The sequence below is a fragment of the Barbus barbus genome, assembly GCF_936440315.1.
Source record: "Barbus barbus genome assembly, chromosome: 5".
Lineage (NCBI taxonomy): Eukaryota > Metazoa > Chordata > Actinopteri > Cypriniformes > Cyprinidae > Barbus > Barbus barbus.
In genome coordinates, this window is record NC_136733.1 from 34,190,683 (window position 1) to 34,209,381 (window position 18,699).

General features: G+C 35.4%; 3 protein-coding genes across 4 annotated transcripts; all 3 read right to left on the reverse strand.

Annotated features, from left to right (window-relative positions):
- Positions 1-139: 139 nt before the first annotated feature.
- Positions 140-9,179, reverse strand: LOC306870053 (arrestin domain-containing protein 1-like). Of its 2 annotated transcripts, none has more exons than XM_079417090.1 (8): positions 8,931-9,179; positions 5,693-5,803; positions 5,555-5,605; positions 3,787-3,941; positions 3,476-3,658; positions 2,677-2,853; positions 1,890-2,428; positions 140-955 (listed from the first exon to the last, which is right to left on the reverse strand). In XM_079417090.1, coding segments are annotated over exons 1-8 (1,335 nt in total). In that variant the 5' UTR covers positions 9,049-9,179; the 3' UTR covers positions 140-954. The 2 variants fall into 2 exon arrangements, with proteins under 2 accessions (XP_079273216.1, XP_079273215.1); XM_079417089.1 differs by having other exon boundaries at positions 158-955; positions 1,900-2,428; positions 8,931-9,139.
- A 37-nt stretch (positions 9,180-9,216) lies between these two features.
- On the reverse strand, positions 9,217-11,954 carry LOC306870054 (lysophosphatidic acid receptor 6-like). Its single transcript, XM_079417091.1, has 2 exons — positions 11,901-11,954; positions 9,217-11,114 (listed from the first exon to the last, which is right to left on the reverse strand). The coding sequence occupies exons 1-2, from the start codon at positions 11,937-11,939 to the stop codon at positions 10,077-10,079; spliced, it is 1,077 nt and encodes a 358-aa protein (XP_079273217.1). The 5' UTR covers positions 11,940-11,954; the 3' UTR covers positions 9,217-10,076.
- Positions 11,955-11,974: 20 nt separating this feature from the next.
- On the reverse strand, positions 11,975-16,168 carry LOC306869507 (lysophosphatidic acid receptor 6-like; the record flags this gene model as incomplete). Its single annotated transcript, XM_079416269.1, has 2 exons — positions 11,975-13,553; positions 16,112-16,168. 2 exons carry the CDS (start codon positions 16,166-16,168, stop codon positions 12,585-12,587), a joined length of 1,026 nt encoding a protein of 341 aa, XP_079272395.1. The 3' UTR covers positions 11,975-12,584.
- Between the last annotated feature and the right edge of the window lie 2,531 nt (positions 16,169-18,699).

Here is an 18,699-nt window from a genome sequence, read left to right on the forward strand (position 1 = left end):
TAATTTCTCTTTACTACTTTATAGTACACATAAAGCTTGATTTATGGCCACTTTTGATTATTTCTAACCCTCCAGTTTCTTTAACGGATCTTTGCCCTATGCAACAAGTAAAGAATAATGTAAACAGCCTATCAAAGATGCATTTCAAAGTCACAAGCAACTTCAAAGATTCATTTTCATTCTGTTTAACAGTACAAAATCCAGGGTTTTTTTCAGTTCAACATTTTTAATAATCTGTATACTACATATAAATCACTGATCAAATAAAAAAAAATGTTTTTAACATGCAAGTAGTGTGCAATACTAACAAAGGCAGAAATTAATAATTCAAGTAAGAAATTAATCATTAAATACCACAAAACTTGAACTAAATATTCAGTGGTTTTGTACGACTTCAGGACATGTGTATCCACGCATAGTATAAAGTTACAGTTTCAATCGAACTAGATTAATTGTTAGCTTATCAGGAACATAGAAACAAAGCCTGAACATGCTAAAAAAAAGGCAAATTTACCCTGGTGGTTGTGTGACTGCAAACACAATTGTACAAAACAAGCAACAGTCTAATAATAAAAGAGTAGTTAATACTCTTCCATGATGAAACTCCTAAAAACAAGTGGTAAAATATCTTTGCAAGAGGCAGATCTATTTTACAGATCATCTGCAATGACAAAAATGAAAAAGCTAAATTACTAATTTCCAACTGTTTGGCATAATAGCTGTCACACCACACCTGAAGTATTGTATCAGCTGACCTCTTAGGTTAAATATCACATTCTTGAGTACACGCATTGTAAGAACACAAAATTTGGATATCTACACATTTGGTTCAAAAGTGTTCGAGGTCTGCATTTATTATAAAGTCACAGGAATGTTATGAATATTTTCAATGTTTTTCTCCCTTCTTCATATGGCTGGGAAACATCCTATATATCTTCATAAGAAGGTGGAGCCTCTGTCAAAAGAAATAAAATAAAATTAATCACCAGGTAACATTGCCTTACTTAATGAACAAACAAATATAATAATAATAAAAAATTAAACAAACCAATTTTAAATATTACAATATTGCATTACTCCCTTTAAAAAGTTAACTAATTACCTTAGTTACGTTTTATGGAAAGTAATGAGTTACATTACTTTTGAGTTACTTTTTAAATCTGGGCATGGCTTGTTTGTTTTTAAATATAAAAAAGTTATTTTTTTACAAATGTAGAAGCCCTTTTCACAACAACAGTGAAATGAATGCGCCTCAGGCTGAAGGAAATGTAAATTCACGTCTGTAGAGTAGAGGGCGCAGATCAAACTAATTACAGGAGAAGAAAGTTCAACACTAGTCAGCAATAACAAAAATTAAACAAATGTGTCATTTTTGCGTAGTATGGTTGAATTAGATCATCGAAGGTCAGCAGCAAAGACGTTGGTTAATAAAATGGGATTAAATACATAAATGATATTTATCTTATTTAACATATTTAATAATTGCAGGTTTGCATCATATTCGAAGTTTGCATTTGACTGTTTTTTATTCATTTTGAGGAATACTGAATCTGTTTTTGTGCAAAAACATATTCATATTTAGTCTAGAACAACAGTAACATTGTTCAAACAGCAAACAACGCTTCTGCACTGATTTCTCTCAACATGGCAACACGACAGATGTCAGTCAATTAATGGGAAACAAAGTAAATGGCGTTAGTTATTTGAAAAAGTAACTCAGATATTTCCTTCTAAATTAAAAAGTAATGCGTTACTTTACTAGTTACTTAAAGTAATCTGATTAATGCGTTACCCCCAACACTGATGATTAGGCTCTTGGGTGTTATGGCTCACATCATTTAAAACACACACATATACATTTTAATTATTAATTTTAAGAATTTTATTACCATGCCATACCATGTGGATATGGTGAACTCCTATACTTTGGAGGTAGGCTAGCTGAAGAGGACATTGCATTCCAGTCTTGAGGGCTGGTGGATGAACTGAGGGGGGGTGCTGATGGGCCGTTGGAGCTCTGTTTCTGTCTGAAGCTGAGTCCAGGAGCATAGCTGAATGCATTGGGAGACACTGGAGCCTGGGAACCAGACTCATGCTGTGGACTATTTGGCATTTCCCCGTTGTAGTTAGCCACACCTGGGAGTTCTGGGTACAGAACAGGGGGAAGCACATTGAGGGATGCGTAGGTGCTACGAGGCCTGGGTTTGGGTGCAGGTTTTGGGGCTGTACGTGGTGGAAGGCTGGGTGGGGCAGATTCAGCAGGAGCAGCAGCAGGAGAAGGGGCAGGGTCAGGGGCAGGGGTGGAGTTATTACTTGAGACTGGCATGGGTATAACAGGCCGGGAGGGGGAAGGCTGAGTTGGATCCACTGCAATGCTTCCAATGTAAATGGGCAGAGTTAAAGATACCTCTGGGTATTTCAAATAGACCTGAAAATGCAGAGACAAACATGCAGGTGCAATGAGAGGAATGAAGAAAGAAATACCAAATGCAATTTGCATGAACTTCTGATAAAATGCATCTCTCTGATATGATGATGATATGATTACATACAGCCAAATATTATTAAACGCTCCACAATGGAGAAAAATACTCACAGGAAAGAAAAGTGTCACACTTTGCATTACATCCCGTTAATTTAATATGTGTTGTGTAACAATAACATTTAAATACTCACCTGAATGTAGTAGCAGATTTGGATGAGGTTTCCATCAGTCAGGGTGGACAGATGAAGAGAAGGTACAATTATCTGCTCTTTCCATTCAGTTTTTTGTCCACCCTTAACTCCAGGTCCTTCTACCTCCGCTACTCTCCGCAAGTCATATGTCGGCTTCTTGGTATTATATGTAACTTTCTAAAATTAAGAGATGAGCAATAGTGAGAGTCTTATGATATTAACCAAAGGTGTACCTGCATATTCAATCACAATTATTAATATAGTCATATCAGTCAACAACAAATCTGAATATACACTACCGTTCAAAAGTTTGGGGTCAGAAAGATATTTTAATGTTTTTGAAAGAAGTCACTTGTGCTCATCAAGGCTGTACTTATTGGAACAATAAATGTTGTAATATTCTTACAATTTAAAGTATCTGCTTTCTATTTTAACATTTTAAAATGTAATTTATTCCTGTAATCACAAATATGAATTTTCAGTAGACATTACTCCAGTATTCAGTGTCACATTATCATTCAGAAATTGCTCAAGAAAAAAAGTCTTATTATCAGTGTTGTGCTGCCTAATATTCAGGATTCTTTGATCAATAGAATGTTCAAAAGAACAGGATTTTTTTTCAATTAGAATTTTTTTTGTAAAAATGTAAGTCTTTACAGTCACTTTTGATCATTAATTAAATATTCTTACTGACCCCAAACTATTTTCAGACATTATACTCAATTGTTTAAACTAACTGAAAACATTTGTTCTTAAAATATAATCTAATGTATTTTAAGAATAGTTTGTGTAATCTTACCTGCATTAGACTGGCAACCACATGGCCCGTTGACTTCTCAGATTTGTTTTCAATCTCAGCGAACACTTTTATGACCTGTCCAGCGATATATCCTCGCATGTCGCTCTTAGCTTTCAGCACCACTGTCCCATTTTTCACAAGCATGTATGAGAAATTCTTGGTCATAGAAGAGGAGCTTGGTTCCTGCGCAAAGCAAATAATTAAAAGAATAGTAATGTAAATAATTGGCTGTAAATGACAGCACAGATATCAGAATTAAAGATATTTAAGTTTGTGGTTCTTTTTTTGGAGGTCTGTGTAGAGACATTTACCTGAATACCAGGCATTTCATTCAGGTTGACTGTGTTATTCATAGAGAAGGGCTTCTCTATCTTGTAGTCTTTTGCAAAACGAGGTGTGTCTATGAAAGCCCGAACTCTATACATAATCCTTCCATAAGGCCCTTCAAATGATGTAGGCGCAGCAGCTACAAAAGAGAGGATTAGAGAGGTTTGTGTATCTACTCTGCAGGTGCAGATAAATGAATAAAAATAAACAAATGAGGATGAGGCTAATCATTTTCTTACTTTCTCATAACCAAAGTTTGGACTTTTGCATTAGAACAATGTTCTTTTCAAACAAAAAGGTTTAAAAGGGTTCATTATCCAATAAACTTCAATGTTTTTAGCAAAAGGCTGAAAACCACAAAAACCAACGGTACAAGCACGAGAAGCACGATTCTCTAAGAGTGGCATTGTTCTGCTAGAGAAGAGCTGGGGAGTCTCAGATAATAGAGGAACAGCAGGTGGAGGTTTCAAATAGCAGCTGAGCAGCTCCAGACAATAAGAGCAGCGATATCCTAGATGGGCTAGCGTGTGTCTTAGCTTCACATTGTGAAAAGAGTGAATAAAAAGAAAAAAAAAACGAAGGAATCCGATTTACCCTCCAGTTGTATGAAAATTAACTGACAGAAACAGAATTCACACTATATTTGTGTTTTAGTTTAGTTTTAGTAATATAGTTTTTTTTCATTTATTTATTATAATGTTACAAAAATTTCTACTTTACATAAATTATTCTCTTTTAAACTTTATCAAAGAATCCTGAAAAAATATGTAACACAGTTTCCACAAACATAAGTAGTACAACTGTTTTTAAAGTCTGTGTAAAGCAATGTTACAGTAAATGTGTTCTGAGTTTGTGACAAATCTTGAAAAATCTAAATCTTGAAAAAAAATCTGCTCTCAAATGCTGGGTGCGTGTCCTCTGTCGGCACTGAAACCACACCAACTTGTGGGAAAGCTGCCGCCTCTTTCAACTGTCAAATACCGCTACAAACTGAATGGATGCTCACTCTAGCAGCTTAATTGGATTTACACAGCCATACATGTTTAGAATGCATTTACCTGACATAGGCATAGCTAGCTAGCAAACTGTAGACTGTAGTAACTAACGGTAATGACAGTAACTCGCACTGATGCTGATACCCTCTAGTTATTATCGTGTTAGGGGACGGGCCATGCTCAGTGGCTCCAGTGCAGAGACATGATTTCAGGCCCACCCAAAAAATCTGTTTAACGGTTTAACTCCACAATTCAGTTCTACATAGTTCCCAGTCTTTATAACGTGTTTTCAGCTTTCAGTTTGTATGCGTTTAGAAACAACTCTCTGAACTGCCTTTACACTGACATTAACACTGACATAAGAAATGTTTCTTGAGCACTAAATCAGCATATTAGAATGATTTCTGAAGGATCGCGTGACACTGAAGTCTGGAGTAATGATGCTGATTCAGCTTTGTCATCACAGAATCGATTACATTTTAAATTATGTAAAAATTTAAACAGTTATTATAATTTGCAATAATATTTCACCATATAAGCATTTTCTGCTGTTTTTTATTTTTAAAAACAGACTATATTCTATACTCTAAAACTCCTAATACCTATATTGGGTGACTCACATAGGTTGTATTTGGTTATACAAAGTTGATATTTTGTTCTGTTGTCATGGATAAACGTAAACAGTGGTTAACCTCAGACTTGTCTTGGAGGAATTTAGAAAAACAGGGCAGCTCAATTACACAAAAGTGTGCCTCACCTGGCAAGAGAAACTTGAAGGGAAAAGTGTGCTCGCCGTCTTTCAGAGTGCCTGGGAAACAGACAGAGAGAAACTGTTAGGGATCTGAACAAGCATCGTACCATTTAATATGCGAGCGAAACCATGACATCTGTGTACCTTTATCTGCTATTGAGACCGAGCTGCTGAAGTACTGCTCCTCCTCTGTCCAGTCTGTGTCATTTGATTTGCTGGTCACTCCACAGAAGCCCTGGCAGTTCACTTTGATTTCTGATTATGAAATAAAGACATAGGTCAGTCAAAAGAAATGTGCCTGCACAGATGCAAGACGCTGATAAGCAGTGGGCATCGCTAAATCCTTTTTACTGGGACATGAGCACCAGAAAAAATACTGCTCTGTCCCAATAAAATATTATTGCAGTGAAAATTACTGTATACCAACCTGAGAATCCTTTTTTTTTTGACAATCAGCTGTTTAGAATCAGAACTTGTGATGCCAGATTTGCGAATGAATCACTCTTTTGATCAAACATGTTCACGATTCATCAGTTTGATTCATTAGAAAAGTTCACTCACATATTTGATCGTTTGCAGCAGTTTCTCACACCAAAATAGTAACAGGTGATATATAACTGGTACAGCAGATTAAAAAATAAATTATATCCATTTATATCCAAAGCAGTACTGAAAAGAAAGAGTATTTTTTTTACTGATGAAAGGCTATCACAAGAAATGAGTCATTGTGTGTGATTAATTCCTGACAACAGCTATTTAAAAGAATATGTCATGAGGGTCAGTAAATGATGGCTAGGATTATCTGGAACCAAGATGACAGACTTGTTCATTTATTGAGAACTTAATATGACCTCACTCTGTCCTTCACCCTTACCGGCAGCAGGACGTTCCATTAAAACATTCAGACTGTCATGTAACAGACAAAAACACAGTAGCCATATGCCATCAACAAAGGAGTCCTAAAACATACATAGCATTGAGGTTAGTGAACTCACTCACTTCTCAAGAACTTTTCTGCAACCTTTGAGTCATTGCCACAGGATGAAAATTGACAAAATTAGCAACAGGACAGTAAAAATGTTTTGCAATTGAAAACCACTGACCATTACAGTTGTTACATGCAGATAATATTTTTGCAGAACAGCCTGTATAAACAGTCTGCGGGTTTTTTTAAGCTTTTTAATACCACAAGATTTTAATTGTTTATATATTAGACTACGAATTGAGCATAACATTTTGACTAGTTTCGTGAAAATTTAAATTCTACTTTAAATGGTGAGAAAACATACCTAATCTGAAAAACATGTGCCACAAAAAATTTTATAATTATATAAATAAATCTTCAAAAAAGCAATGAGCTAGTTTACAAAGATAGGTCCCCAACCCCTGACAGAAATGAACAGATTTTGCAGTCTTTATTTGTCCATTTATTTTTATTTGTCCATTTAGTCTTTGTGATTCTATCCATTTGCTTACCTTTATTTCCACCATTCCCCCCACCCCCCTTCTCTCTAACCCCAAGACACACACTGAGTGCTAGCAAGTAGAGATGTTACCACAGATACATAAGCAACCATGGGAAATATGTCAGAAGAGACTCCAGTAAGAAACTGGCTGAACAACAACAACATCTGGAATCTAAAGATCTCACGATCGGTCACTCTGTCGTACTGAACAAAATATGAGTGCTACTAAACAGACATTTATGAGCTGATATAGGTAGAAACTTGTGTCCAACTATAAAAAAAACATTATTAATTAATACACCTGAAAAGAGGACAAATTAATTGCTCAGGTCAAAAAAGTCAACTACATCAGTAATTTAATTCAACCAAAAAATAAATACATAAAGACTCAAATAGAACTGTTATTGTTTTAAATACAGTCAGATGACTTCTTCGTAAAGTTGTAATGGGATTGTTATTACTGTCGTCCTTGATCTGGCATGTGAGCGAACCAGTCCGGTGAGTATTCTTCATCAACATCTCAGCTCAAACAATAGACCAGCCCCAAACCACTGACATAACCACATGACTTGCTTGCTTTCTCATATCACTCTAAAACTGATGATTACATCTGGTGTGAATTTTTTTTTTCTTCAAACTATCATCTTGACTGCACTCTGACTCATTTTTAGTCTGATCACATTTTCCTTGCCCACAGCGGTTCTCAAACATGTGAAAGCAACACTTTTAATCACTTCCTTGTTCACATTGGTTGTTTTGTTGTTTTTTTACACAATAGGCCTATAGGCTTTTAGGTCTATAGGCTGACATTTTCATGTATATTCAGAGACATTTCACCTTGATCCCATGGCCAAGATAAGGCCCAAAGTCAAACAGTAGCTCTATTGTCTTTCTGGACAACAGATTTTGCTGGTTACTCTTATATTAGCTTTATGAATGTAGATACACACGCCAGAGAGGTACTGTATCTGCATATGAAATCATTTGATATGTGCATATTGCAAGTACCAAGTTGATAGCTAGTCATATTCATTTATACTACATGCCCATACCTATTCTACACACAAAAAAGACACAATTAATGGGATCTTTAAGGCTTGCATTCCTTCGGGTATCCAGAAATCACAGCAGATTTATTTTAAATACTGCAGTGGATTGTTCGGCTTAGTGGTGTCAGGATATTTGACCTTAACATGAACAGGTGCATTGAAAAGCACTGAGGCTGGGTGGGTGAAACAGGTGTTGGTATCAACAGGTGGTGGGTGAGAAGATGCATAGTCTAAGTTACTTGCACCAAGAAGTCTGACCAGTTCGCAGCAAATTGCATTTATGCATGATATTGAAAACAGATTTCAAGATCAGAATTGTTTGACAATTTAAATTTGTTTTAAGGCCTGAATAACTGACTCAAACACGCTGCTGAAGGCTCAGTTACACTAATTTATGTCCTAAGTTTTACTTAAATGCAGGTCTTCATACGTAACTCGATAAGCGAAACTGCGATTAGTTCACCTGGCCTGGCAAGGTATTGAGAAACAGAATGGATTATAGGCTACATAATTATTATTTCAGCGTATTTATTGACATTTATCATTGCCAGTGTCCCTAAAACACCCCGTTTATGGTTTTTACGGAAATTTTAGAGAACTAAGAAAGCGGTAAGAGGTTCATGCACTATTCCGCGTTGGCATGTCAATAAAAGATCCGCAACAAGTTTCGCTCAGACCAGTTTCAGAAACCAACAAAACCAACTCTACACGTGAGAACGTCTAGGAAAACAACCAGTGGGCTTCAGATTTAAGTTTGATACACAAATAGGCTATTGTACTTTAAGAAGTAGCCTAAACTTGTTTAGAAACTTCCAGTGAAAGAAAACACAACGGGTGGCTGATAATTGGAGTCGTTTGTTTACTTACCTTTACATGGTATTGGCTGTGCAATTGATATTTTCAGAGTACCGGAGAGGGATTCACCTGGACTATAAACTGTTTTGTTGTTATTAAGAGTTATTTCGAATTCCTGAATCTTCCCCATTCTGTTCTTTATCCAGCGTGAACAGCTGGGTGTCGAGCGAAACTGATCCACAAAGAGGAAGGAAATGCTTTACCTGTGACCGACATCACGCAAATAACGTCCCGACGTCACTCGGGAGTCCTGCGGTTCTCGCCAGTAACCGGACATAAATAAACACATAAACTGACTCACTTCTTAAATCTCTTTATTATAGTACAGATAAGAACAAGTTTAACAACAGGGCATTTTAATGCTCCAATTGTTTTGAAAAAAAGTTGTACAGTTACATTTACAAAACATTTACAAAGATGAATAGTAAAATAATAAAAACACAACGTTATTTAATATATCAGTCATCAGCAATGAGATAAACAGCTTCAAAATGGATCTTCTGTTTATTTAGTTTCTCTCACGTTAGCATGACTGTCGCAGGCTATTTGAAATGTCAATACTAAAATTCAAAATATTAGTTTAGATATCAGTTTTAGTCTGAAAGATTCAGCTTAATAAAACTTTCAAAACTTCTTGCTGCGTTTAGTTATCAATAGCATGTTGTGAAAGGTTACTAGCACATGTTCATGTTATAAAACATTACTTTGCAGACTAGAATAAATATTTACAAAATTATTTTAACAATTTTGTAATGCATTCCGCAGTGTTGTTAGCAGAAACATCATTTTTGCTTGTGCTCAACTAGTGGAGGCCAGTAACATGTTCACAATACTATCGGCAAGATTACACTTAAAAATCTTTTTTAAATCTTTTATATGTTTTATTTCTGTACTGTGGAATAGGATCACACAGGACAAATAAATAAATAAAAGACAAAAATATTGTTAAGTGTAGGCTAATCTTTCAGTAGGCTGCTTAAAGCACCATTAAAGTCACCATGAATTATGAAATCAAAATGTATGTGTTTTTGACTTTTTTTAGTTCATGTACCCTTAAGCTTTAACTTCCCCTTGCAACAGATCTCTTCTCTGAGGATGTGTTCACTGATATGAGTCCAGAAAGTTTAATTACAACTTCCATTTCAATTGCTTAATGTCCTAAGAGATAGTAGAAACTACATTTCTGTTTACCCCTTGACTTACTGTTTCTGATTCAATGTTGTTTTCAACATTACTTCTGATCCCTATTACCTTAAGAGATCTTCTGAGCGCTTTGATAAAATTACGTGAGCCAAAAAAGTAGATGAGGGGGTCCAAGCAGCAGTTGATTCCTGCCAATATATAGCATGCATAATATGCTGTTTGCAACTGCAACATAAGTCTACATTTACTGGGATGATACTTTTTCACAACTACTCCGATAGTCCGAACAACATTGAGAGGAAGAAAGCAAAGGCCAAATATGAATACACATATCCCTATCATCCTCATAGACTTATTCTTCACTGATTGGCCCTGAGCAGAATTTGTGTTAATGCGGGACACTGAGCTCGCTAGGCGACTGTAGCAAAACACTGATATAGTTAAGGGTAAAATACACCAAAAGAAGAAAATCACAAAGTTAATAATAAAGTAAGCATCTGTCAATTTTGTCTGATGAATAGTAAGACACTGCCCATGGTTTTCTTCATTGGTTACAGGAAGCAGCCATCCATAGAAAATGCCAATTATTATAAGAATACACCAAATCCCAGCACACAGCTTCTTCACAAATATCTTCCTTTTTATCAACGAGGAGCGGTTGAAGTGAACCACGGACACATATCGATGAACACTAATGAGAGTGAGGAAGATCACACTGCCATTAAAGTGGATGCTGAGCACAGCAATCTTCAGCTGGCAGGCAAAATCCCCAAAAATCCAGTTGCTATCCATAGCAAAGTACACTGCCATCAGTGGGGTGAGTGGAGTGATGATGGCATCAGATAGAGCCAGATTAAACTGCAGAACAGCTCCAGAGTTCCATTTGTGAATGCGGCAGGTAAAGACCCACAGGCTGAATCCATTGAGCAGAAGGCCCATGAGATAGACCAGACAGAGGATCACAGCCAGAGAAATGTGCTGAGGCTCAGGAGGACATGTATCCGTATGGCTCGCGTTGGGTAAATCTGAGGTGTTCATCTTAGAAGAATGCCACTGTGCAGAAAAAAAAAATGAGGGGTCGTTGATCAGATTCATCAGATAGATAAATAGATGAACTGAAAATTACAGTGCCCCTGGTCTGCATATTAAAAAAAAAGAAGAGGAAGTTGTGGGGAAAGTGCCTTATCGTTATCCACTGAAAGTGCCTTGAGTCCAAAGATTTTCTCTCACTTTCTCTCTGACGTTTTTTGTTCTCTCCAAAACATTCTATCTCCAATTTTTTTCTCTCTCTTCTAAACGAGAGAGAAAAATGTATGCAGTGGTTTTGGAAGATAAAAAACGGGTTTTGAACAGAAAAAAAAAAATTATAAACAGAGAGAAAAGTTTTGAATAGAGAAAAAAGTTTTAGGGAGAGAAAAACAAACAGAGAGAGAGAGAAAAATTAAGTTCAGGAAGGATCTAAGACACTTTTTTTTACATTTGCAATATTACTGTTTTTTTATGTTGCAGTTCAGGACTTCTGTAATGGAGTACATTAAAGAGAATAAATTGGAAGGTTTTTGAACTCTATTTTAATTAAATAACTGATGTCCTATTTAGCAGTTCTGTGTGTAATACACACACACACACACACACATATCATTTTTGATCATTTAACAGTAAATTTGTGTGAAATGTTCAGTGCACTATCCTGTTCTGTGCACTAAACTGCAATGCTGCAGTTTTTTCTTTTTCTTTTAACTTTTTCCAGCACTTTTTCCTTTCCCCTTAAATTATTATTAAATTACCAATTGTAACATGCATCTGAAAAATGAATATTAAGCTACACAGAGCACTTACCAAGTCATGCAACGCTCCCTCAAAACTCATTTGAAACATTTCAGTATAAGTGTATGTGACAAAAAGGAACCAAGACAGAATTTCCTTTTATTAGTCAGCAGTCATTAACATAAACTCCACCCTTTTCTATCACTATGTTATGAGCAGTGTTGGGCTAGTTACTCAAACAACGTAATATATTACTCATTACTAGTTACTCCTTTCAAAGAAGAAGAAGAAGAAGAAGAAAGAAGAAGAAGAAGAAGAAGAAAAAGTAATGTTGTTACTTTAATTATGGCAACAGTAATTAGTTACACTACTAGTTACATTACTTTTTCTTCACACCCCACAGAAGTTGTAACTGTGCATCTTCCACATAAAATTCTTCTAGAAGGTTACTAACAACATATTTCTGCCTCATCTCGCTATTTTACATTATCTGCTGAATGTAAGCTTTTCTTGAAACTAACTGAACTGACAGGACTATAAATACACAGGATAATCATAGATAATTAGACAAACACAGCTGGAAAGGAATTAACTAATAATCACAGTCAACGAGGACAGACTGACACATGACTGACATATATATACAAAACTTCACTGCAATTACAAAAAAGTTTCTGTGATACATATAAGATACAATATAGCAACAATTTCAGCATGTTCCTTGCTAACCAATGGCTGTTCTTGTTTACAATCTTCTTATGAAGATTCACCATGGCTCATTTCAAGCCTCAAACCTATTTTCCTAAGAGATGTGAAATGTTTTTGGAAATTCTGACAGCTGAAACAATAGATAATTGGATCGAGACAGCAATTGGCTCCAGCCAAGGTCCATGACACATAGTATGCAGTCTCCACTTTTAAAAGGAGACTGCATTTGAGGGGTAAGAATTTCTTGACCACAAGACCCACACTGCGTACCACATTCATAGGGGTGAAACAAACAACAAAAATAGCCAAACAAACAGCCACCATTTTACGTGATTTGTTCTTAATAGCTCGTCCACTATCGTGGCTAGTGTCGAGACAGGACATCGATCGCACCAGAAGAGTGTAGCAGATCGCAGAAACAATGAATGCTAGTAGTAATCCAGGAATGAGGACAGTGAAGTTTACAACAAAAAAAAAGTCAGTATATTGTCCTTGGTGAATGCTGAGGCATAACGTGTGATTGTCCACTGTGCTTGTGTCTAAAACAGCTGCTAAAACAGTTCCTTTAACCAATACAAAAAGCCAAACTCCAACACAGAGCTTCTGGACAAAGTCCTTTCGATTCATGTAAGAGTCTTGGTTGTAGCGTACCACGACCACATAGCGGTGAATGCTAATGAGAGTCAGAAACAGAATACTGCTGTAAATGTGAGAGGTTATTAAAGCTATTTTAAGCCGACAGAGAGCTTTCCCAAAAAGCCAATTAGAAGTGTGATAATATACTGCCATAAACGGTCCCATAGGACACATAAGGACATCACTGACAGCTAGATGAAATTGAAGAACAGTGCTGGATGTCCATTCTGGTGTCCTGCATGTGAACACCCACAGACTGAAGACATTAAGCAGCAGTCCCACCAGGAAAGTCAGACAAATGAGCACAGATATGGAGATGTGCTGGGGCTTTATGGGACATTGGACATCGCTGGTGGCATTAGAGAACTCTGCACTGTTCATCTGTAAAAAAGACACACACAAAAAACAGCCAATGAAAATATTTTTAGTTTTATAATAAATCATGGTTACACTGAAGAAAATATAATGAATTAAGGTTCCACCACAACTTAAATGAATGCATGGTTGCATTAAAACATCTAATTTACTTATTTAATTAAACCTTTTAAGAAGCAAACATTATTTTGATGAGTCCTGTTGACATATTGTGTGTAACCAACATTTATTTTAACTGATTTTTTTTATTTAGGCAGTGGACATTGTTGAATTATGTCAAAATTAGTTGGAGCAAATAATTTTTTGAGTAATCCACACAAAAATTTGTCTTTTATTAAATTCCTCTCAGTGTAGTTTTGTTGGATGAACATAATTTTATGAGAAATTTTCATAACTCCAAAATAGTTGTTGCTGAAACATTTGTTTTTACAGTGCATTATCTAGTGATCTGTTCATTTATTTTATGTTGGACATAAACATTGTTTTGTGTTTCTTTGTTGGGTCAAAATTTTAACTAAAGTCTGGATGCACTAATTCATTTAGGTTTGTATGGCAACAAATATTGTTATTGTTTTTAAGAAAATAAAAGTTTGACCCTAAGATGACTCTCAGAATTGGTGCAGAAGCCACCAGTATTATGTCGGTGCTGATATTTTATAATTTTATATTTTATTTTAAAATCATCATTCCAATTCTTGCAGTTATCTTTTATTAATTCCATTTCAGACATATTCATTGTTCGTCATTGAGTGGAATCATTCCATCTGAATTCATATTCTATTCTTTCAAAACATTCCTTCAATTAAAAAAAATAAAAAACCTTGTATATAATTACTTTAAACCAGAATTCGGTTATTCCCCTAATCTGTCAAAATGTGTTAATTTACATAGAACATTTGATTCAGTAATTTGTATTAATGACATAAATCATATCAGCAAAGATATATCACATGTATTTTACATCTGCAAAAATCAGATGGCAGTGAGAAAAAATTACCCCAGGCCTTTTGCACTAAATAGACATATAAAGGTGTTTTAAGATACAGGTACAGACAGATTATAGAAGATCCCTGGTCTTTGTCATAACATCGGATTTAAAGGTCATCTGAGGTTAACAGATGCTTTGAATATTAACATTTATGAATGGTTCCACAAGATAACTAAATTAATATTTGTGTTCGTCACCAAGTAACATTTTGAAATAGGCAATAGCCTGTATAAACAACAATACATTTGCAAAGAAAACATAACCAAATTTTGTTACCTTTAAGTCCATCCGTGAGAAGACTGAATGATAGAGCTTGATGGAGACAATAATTCTCTAGACATCTGTAAGGCATTATATATGACCACTGCAGACTTCCTGTGAATATATAAAGCATAATTCCTATTAATCTGAGGGACCAAGGTGTTTGATGCTATCTTTAATGTGGGTTAGAAAGCTTGCAAAGTGGGCACACACAAACTTGACTGCTGAACTGCAAAAGCATAACTTGTGAAGAGCGTACACTGAGGAGTTGCATTACTTTGTATACGGCTGCAGTAAAAGTGAAAGATAAAAGATATGTACACCTATACTTAGCTCATTTGCGAAGGTGGAAGTTCTAAGGACGCAAAATTATGCATTAGGCCTATATGCTTTCTGCATAGCTTATCAAGTCAAGTCACTATTAGTTCCATATGTAACTGTTTCATAAAGATAAACAGATGCATACCTTGTCTGAATTACTGATATCTTTGCACTTTTTAATTGTATTTCTTTAGCCTATAACTGCCAAGGATATGATATTTGCTGCATATGCCACCCACAAATCAAGTGAAAGGTCATAAAAGTCCGGGGATGACTTGAATGCCCACAAAAAGAGCATTAATGCCATACAAAACTAATTCCACACTAAACAGTTAGTTGTCAACTTTGTTTTATTTTATACTAAATAAAAAAAGTCTGTGACGTTTTTAGTCCTATATATTATTTGTCAGACCCAAATGTGTTTGTTGGGCATTTCATTTCTAAATCCATTAATCCATATGGTTCATTTTTGCAATGCAGATGTAAGGTATTTTCTGTGAATGTGCGAGTAAATAAGAAAAAAAATCATTTTAAAAAATGAAACTACAAACCAATCTGTTATTGATTACAGTAATAAATAAAAATAATAATATGATAATAAAATACCTGTTTTGTAATGTCAAGCAGCATTTTGGACTGTTTTAGTACTGCTAAAATAACTGGAAGTCTCACACATTCAAGTTAAAAATGACCACACCCCCTCTTCAGTTAAAAACAAGATGGATAGTTTTGCGTACATTATCCCTTAAATGACTGTTAAAATATGATTATGATCACATTTTTGAACAGAGAAGCGGAAAAATGTAGACATTTAGGTCAGGTGTCAGAAGACAACATTTTGTCAGCATATGAAGACATTTTGTCGGAAGAGTCCGTGTAACATGCCTTGAGCAGCTGTGACATTTGACGAATAATGAAATGAGGCAGCGTAGGTGCTGTGAGGCAAGTATGATGTTGTCCGAACTGACAGAACAGGGACAAGCAACCAACCCACCAGGAACTGCTCCTGCAACTTCCAGGCTAGGAGACTCAAGTACTCCTCGCTACACATGGTAACATAGGAACTTACAAAATTTGACATTTTCATAAACGTCTGAGATCATATTGAAAAACTGGGATTTACCTTTATTGTAAAACTCTATAAAATCCAGAGTTGTATTTTGAAAAATAAAGCAAAGAAACATTGTGATGCAAAATAATTAAGAGCGTATCTAAAGATGTGAATGAAATGCTCTTCTAATGAAGAGTGCTTGCTCGACATGGTAACAAGATATGGTGCAACAACTGCTGCATAAACTATGACAGTACAACAGGCTTTTTTTAACTGAAGTAAAAAGAGGAAGAGTTCATCATCTCTGTAGGCGGTTGGTGTCTTCTCGGTTTCAAATGTGGTCATGTCTTCCTTTTATGTCCTTGCTCGATTCCTATTTATTGTAACCAGGGCTTTTATGAAGTAAACATATTTTAGCAGTGTGGGGAAGATGTTAAATATTGCTGTGGTTATTTTATTTCCCATGGGGAAACACCATACAGCATAATTTCCACCAGGTGATGACTGGAAAAATCTGACTGAATGCTATCATGTTAGATAGATAGATAGATAGATAGATAGATAGATAGATAGATAGATAGATAGATAGATAGATAGATAGATAGATAGATAGATAGATAGATACGGTTGGTTGATTATAAGCTACACAATTGATAAATGAATCGGAACCACTAGAGAAGCTCCGCTATGACAGTAAGAGGAGGGACTGTAGAGGTTATGGTGCATCTGTCAGATTATTCTGAGCTGCTGCATATGACACAGCAAAACAACAACCATCACAAGACAGAAGGCCATTCACTGAGCCAGGCTCTCATTACAAAATACTAGGTGGAGACAGCAGCACAGAGTATGTTCTAGGCATTTTATGTACAACACAGGTGAAAGAGAGAAAAAAAAATTAAGAGTTAACTACTGAAAATATTATATTATGTCTAAATATGCAAACCATTATCTACACTCATTTGCATAGAACAGAAATATAAACGTTGGATGAAGCCAGGTTTAAAATATTTCTCATATACTGCTGACATACCTACTTTTTACAAAAACAATTCTGATTTTAAAGTTATTTCGTTTTCGTCACTCCACGAATCAGAAAATGCTGCCAACAGTCAGTCAGTAAATAAATGAATGAATACATTTTTAGGAATAAAATGTTGTATGAAGGTTTTATGAACAAACACCTATACTGTATGTAAAGACCTCTAGGAATGTGTATTCTACTGAAGTGAAAAGATATGTATTGGAATTGAAATATACAGACAAATAGGTAAAGTGTAATAAATTAAATACTTAAATTTTTTCCTTCCACTAGTCAGATGTTACGGAAGCAAAATAGCCCAAAGTCTCAAAATTGACCAGAGCATCATGGAAAATGTATGAACTAACGTATAGTTAGGTCAGAAATACAGCTGTAAGTTCAGTTAATTTACTGTCTGTGTAACGTTTCTGTATGGCTTTGTAATGTTTTCTAAGAATTAGATCATTTCGTACTAAAATTGATCTTTTAAGGTCTTTTTTTCAAGTAAATGTCTGCGACGTGCTGAATCCAACAATAACTCAGGGTAATGTTATCTGCTCTACCCTTGAAGTTAAACCCCGATATTACTGGTATGTAATATTATTCTTAAATATTGTTAAATGCAATGTTGTCTACAGTATGTAAAGTTAGACTTAATCTCTCATGGTGTTTGAGGTCCTTTTACTCTTCCTCTATTTTAGTGAATGCTGTGTTGCTTTAATCAGAACACAAGAGGTTTATCCAGGTTAACTTAAGCTAGAGAGGCCATGTAAAGTATTCTTTATATGTTACTGTTAGAAATAATCATTTGTATTTGAGATTGATGAATAATAGGCAGATCACTGGATTTCCAGGCTGGCATACTGCATGGTTTTGCCAGCTTTTAACCCAGTTTTTCATCCTTATTTTACAGAATCTGTTTTGCCTCCCAATTTTTTATTTTTTTTAAATGGTGGATTTGCAGCAATGGGTCTAAGTTACAAGCCTCCCAGAAATCTTGAAGGAGTTCCCCAGGCTTCTAGAAAAACTTGGCATGGTAAGAAATCATTTTTATTTTATGGTTTCTTTTACAGAAATTTGAGAGAGAGATGGTACTTCACTTTGTGTCAAAATGGTTGATTTATTACCCTCATAAAAATTCCACCCCCCTCCCATAACTGGACACCTGTTTGTACACCCCTAGCCCCCACCCTCTCTAAGCGGCCATTTTATTGACCTTATGGTGAACTTAAGAATTTATGACTGTGTGTGTGTATGTGTGTGTGTGGGGGCGATGTTATGTGGTTTAAACTTTAAATGATGAATTTGTGTTAAATGGGGTAAAGGGAAGTTTTTATTAAAGTGTTTTCACATACACATCAAGAAAAAAAAAAACATCAAACATGTGTGTAAAACGTACAAAGACTGTTTATTTCCCTACAAGTGTAGACTTAAAACAGGAAAAACGTAGAAAATAAAACAAAAAAGCATTAGATACACTATCTTAAAACTAGTTGTTTGACAAAGTTAA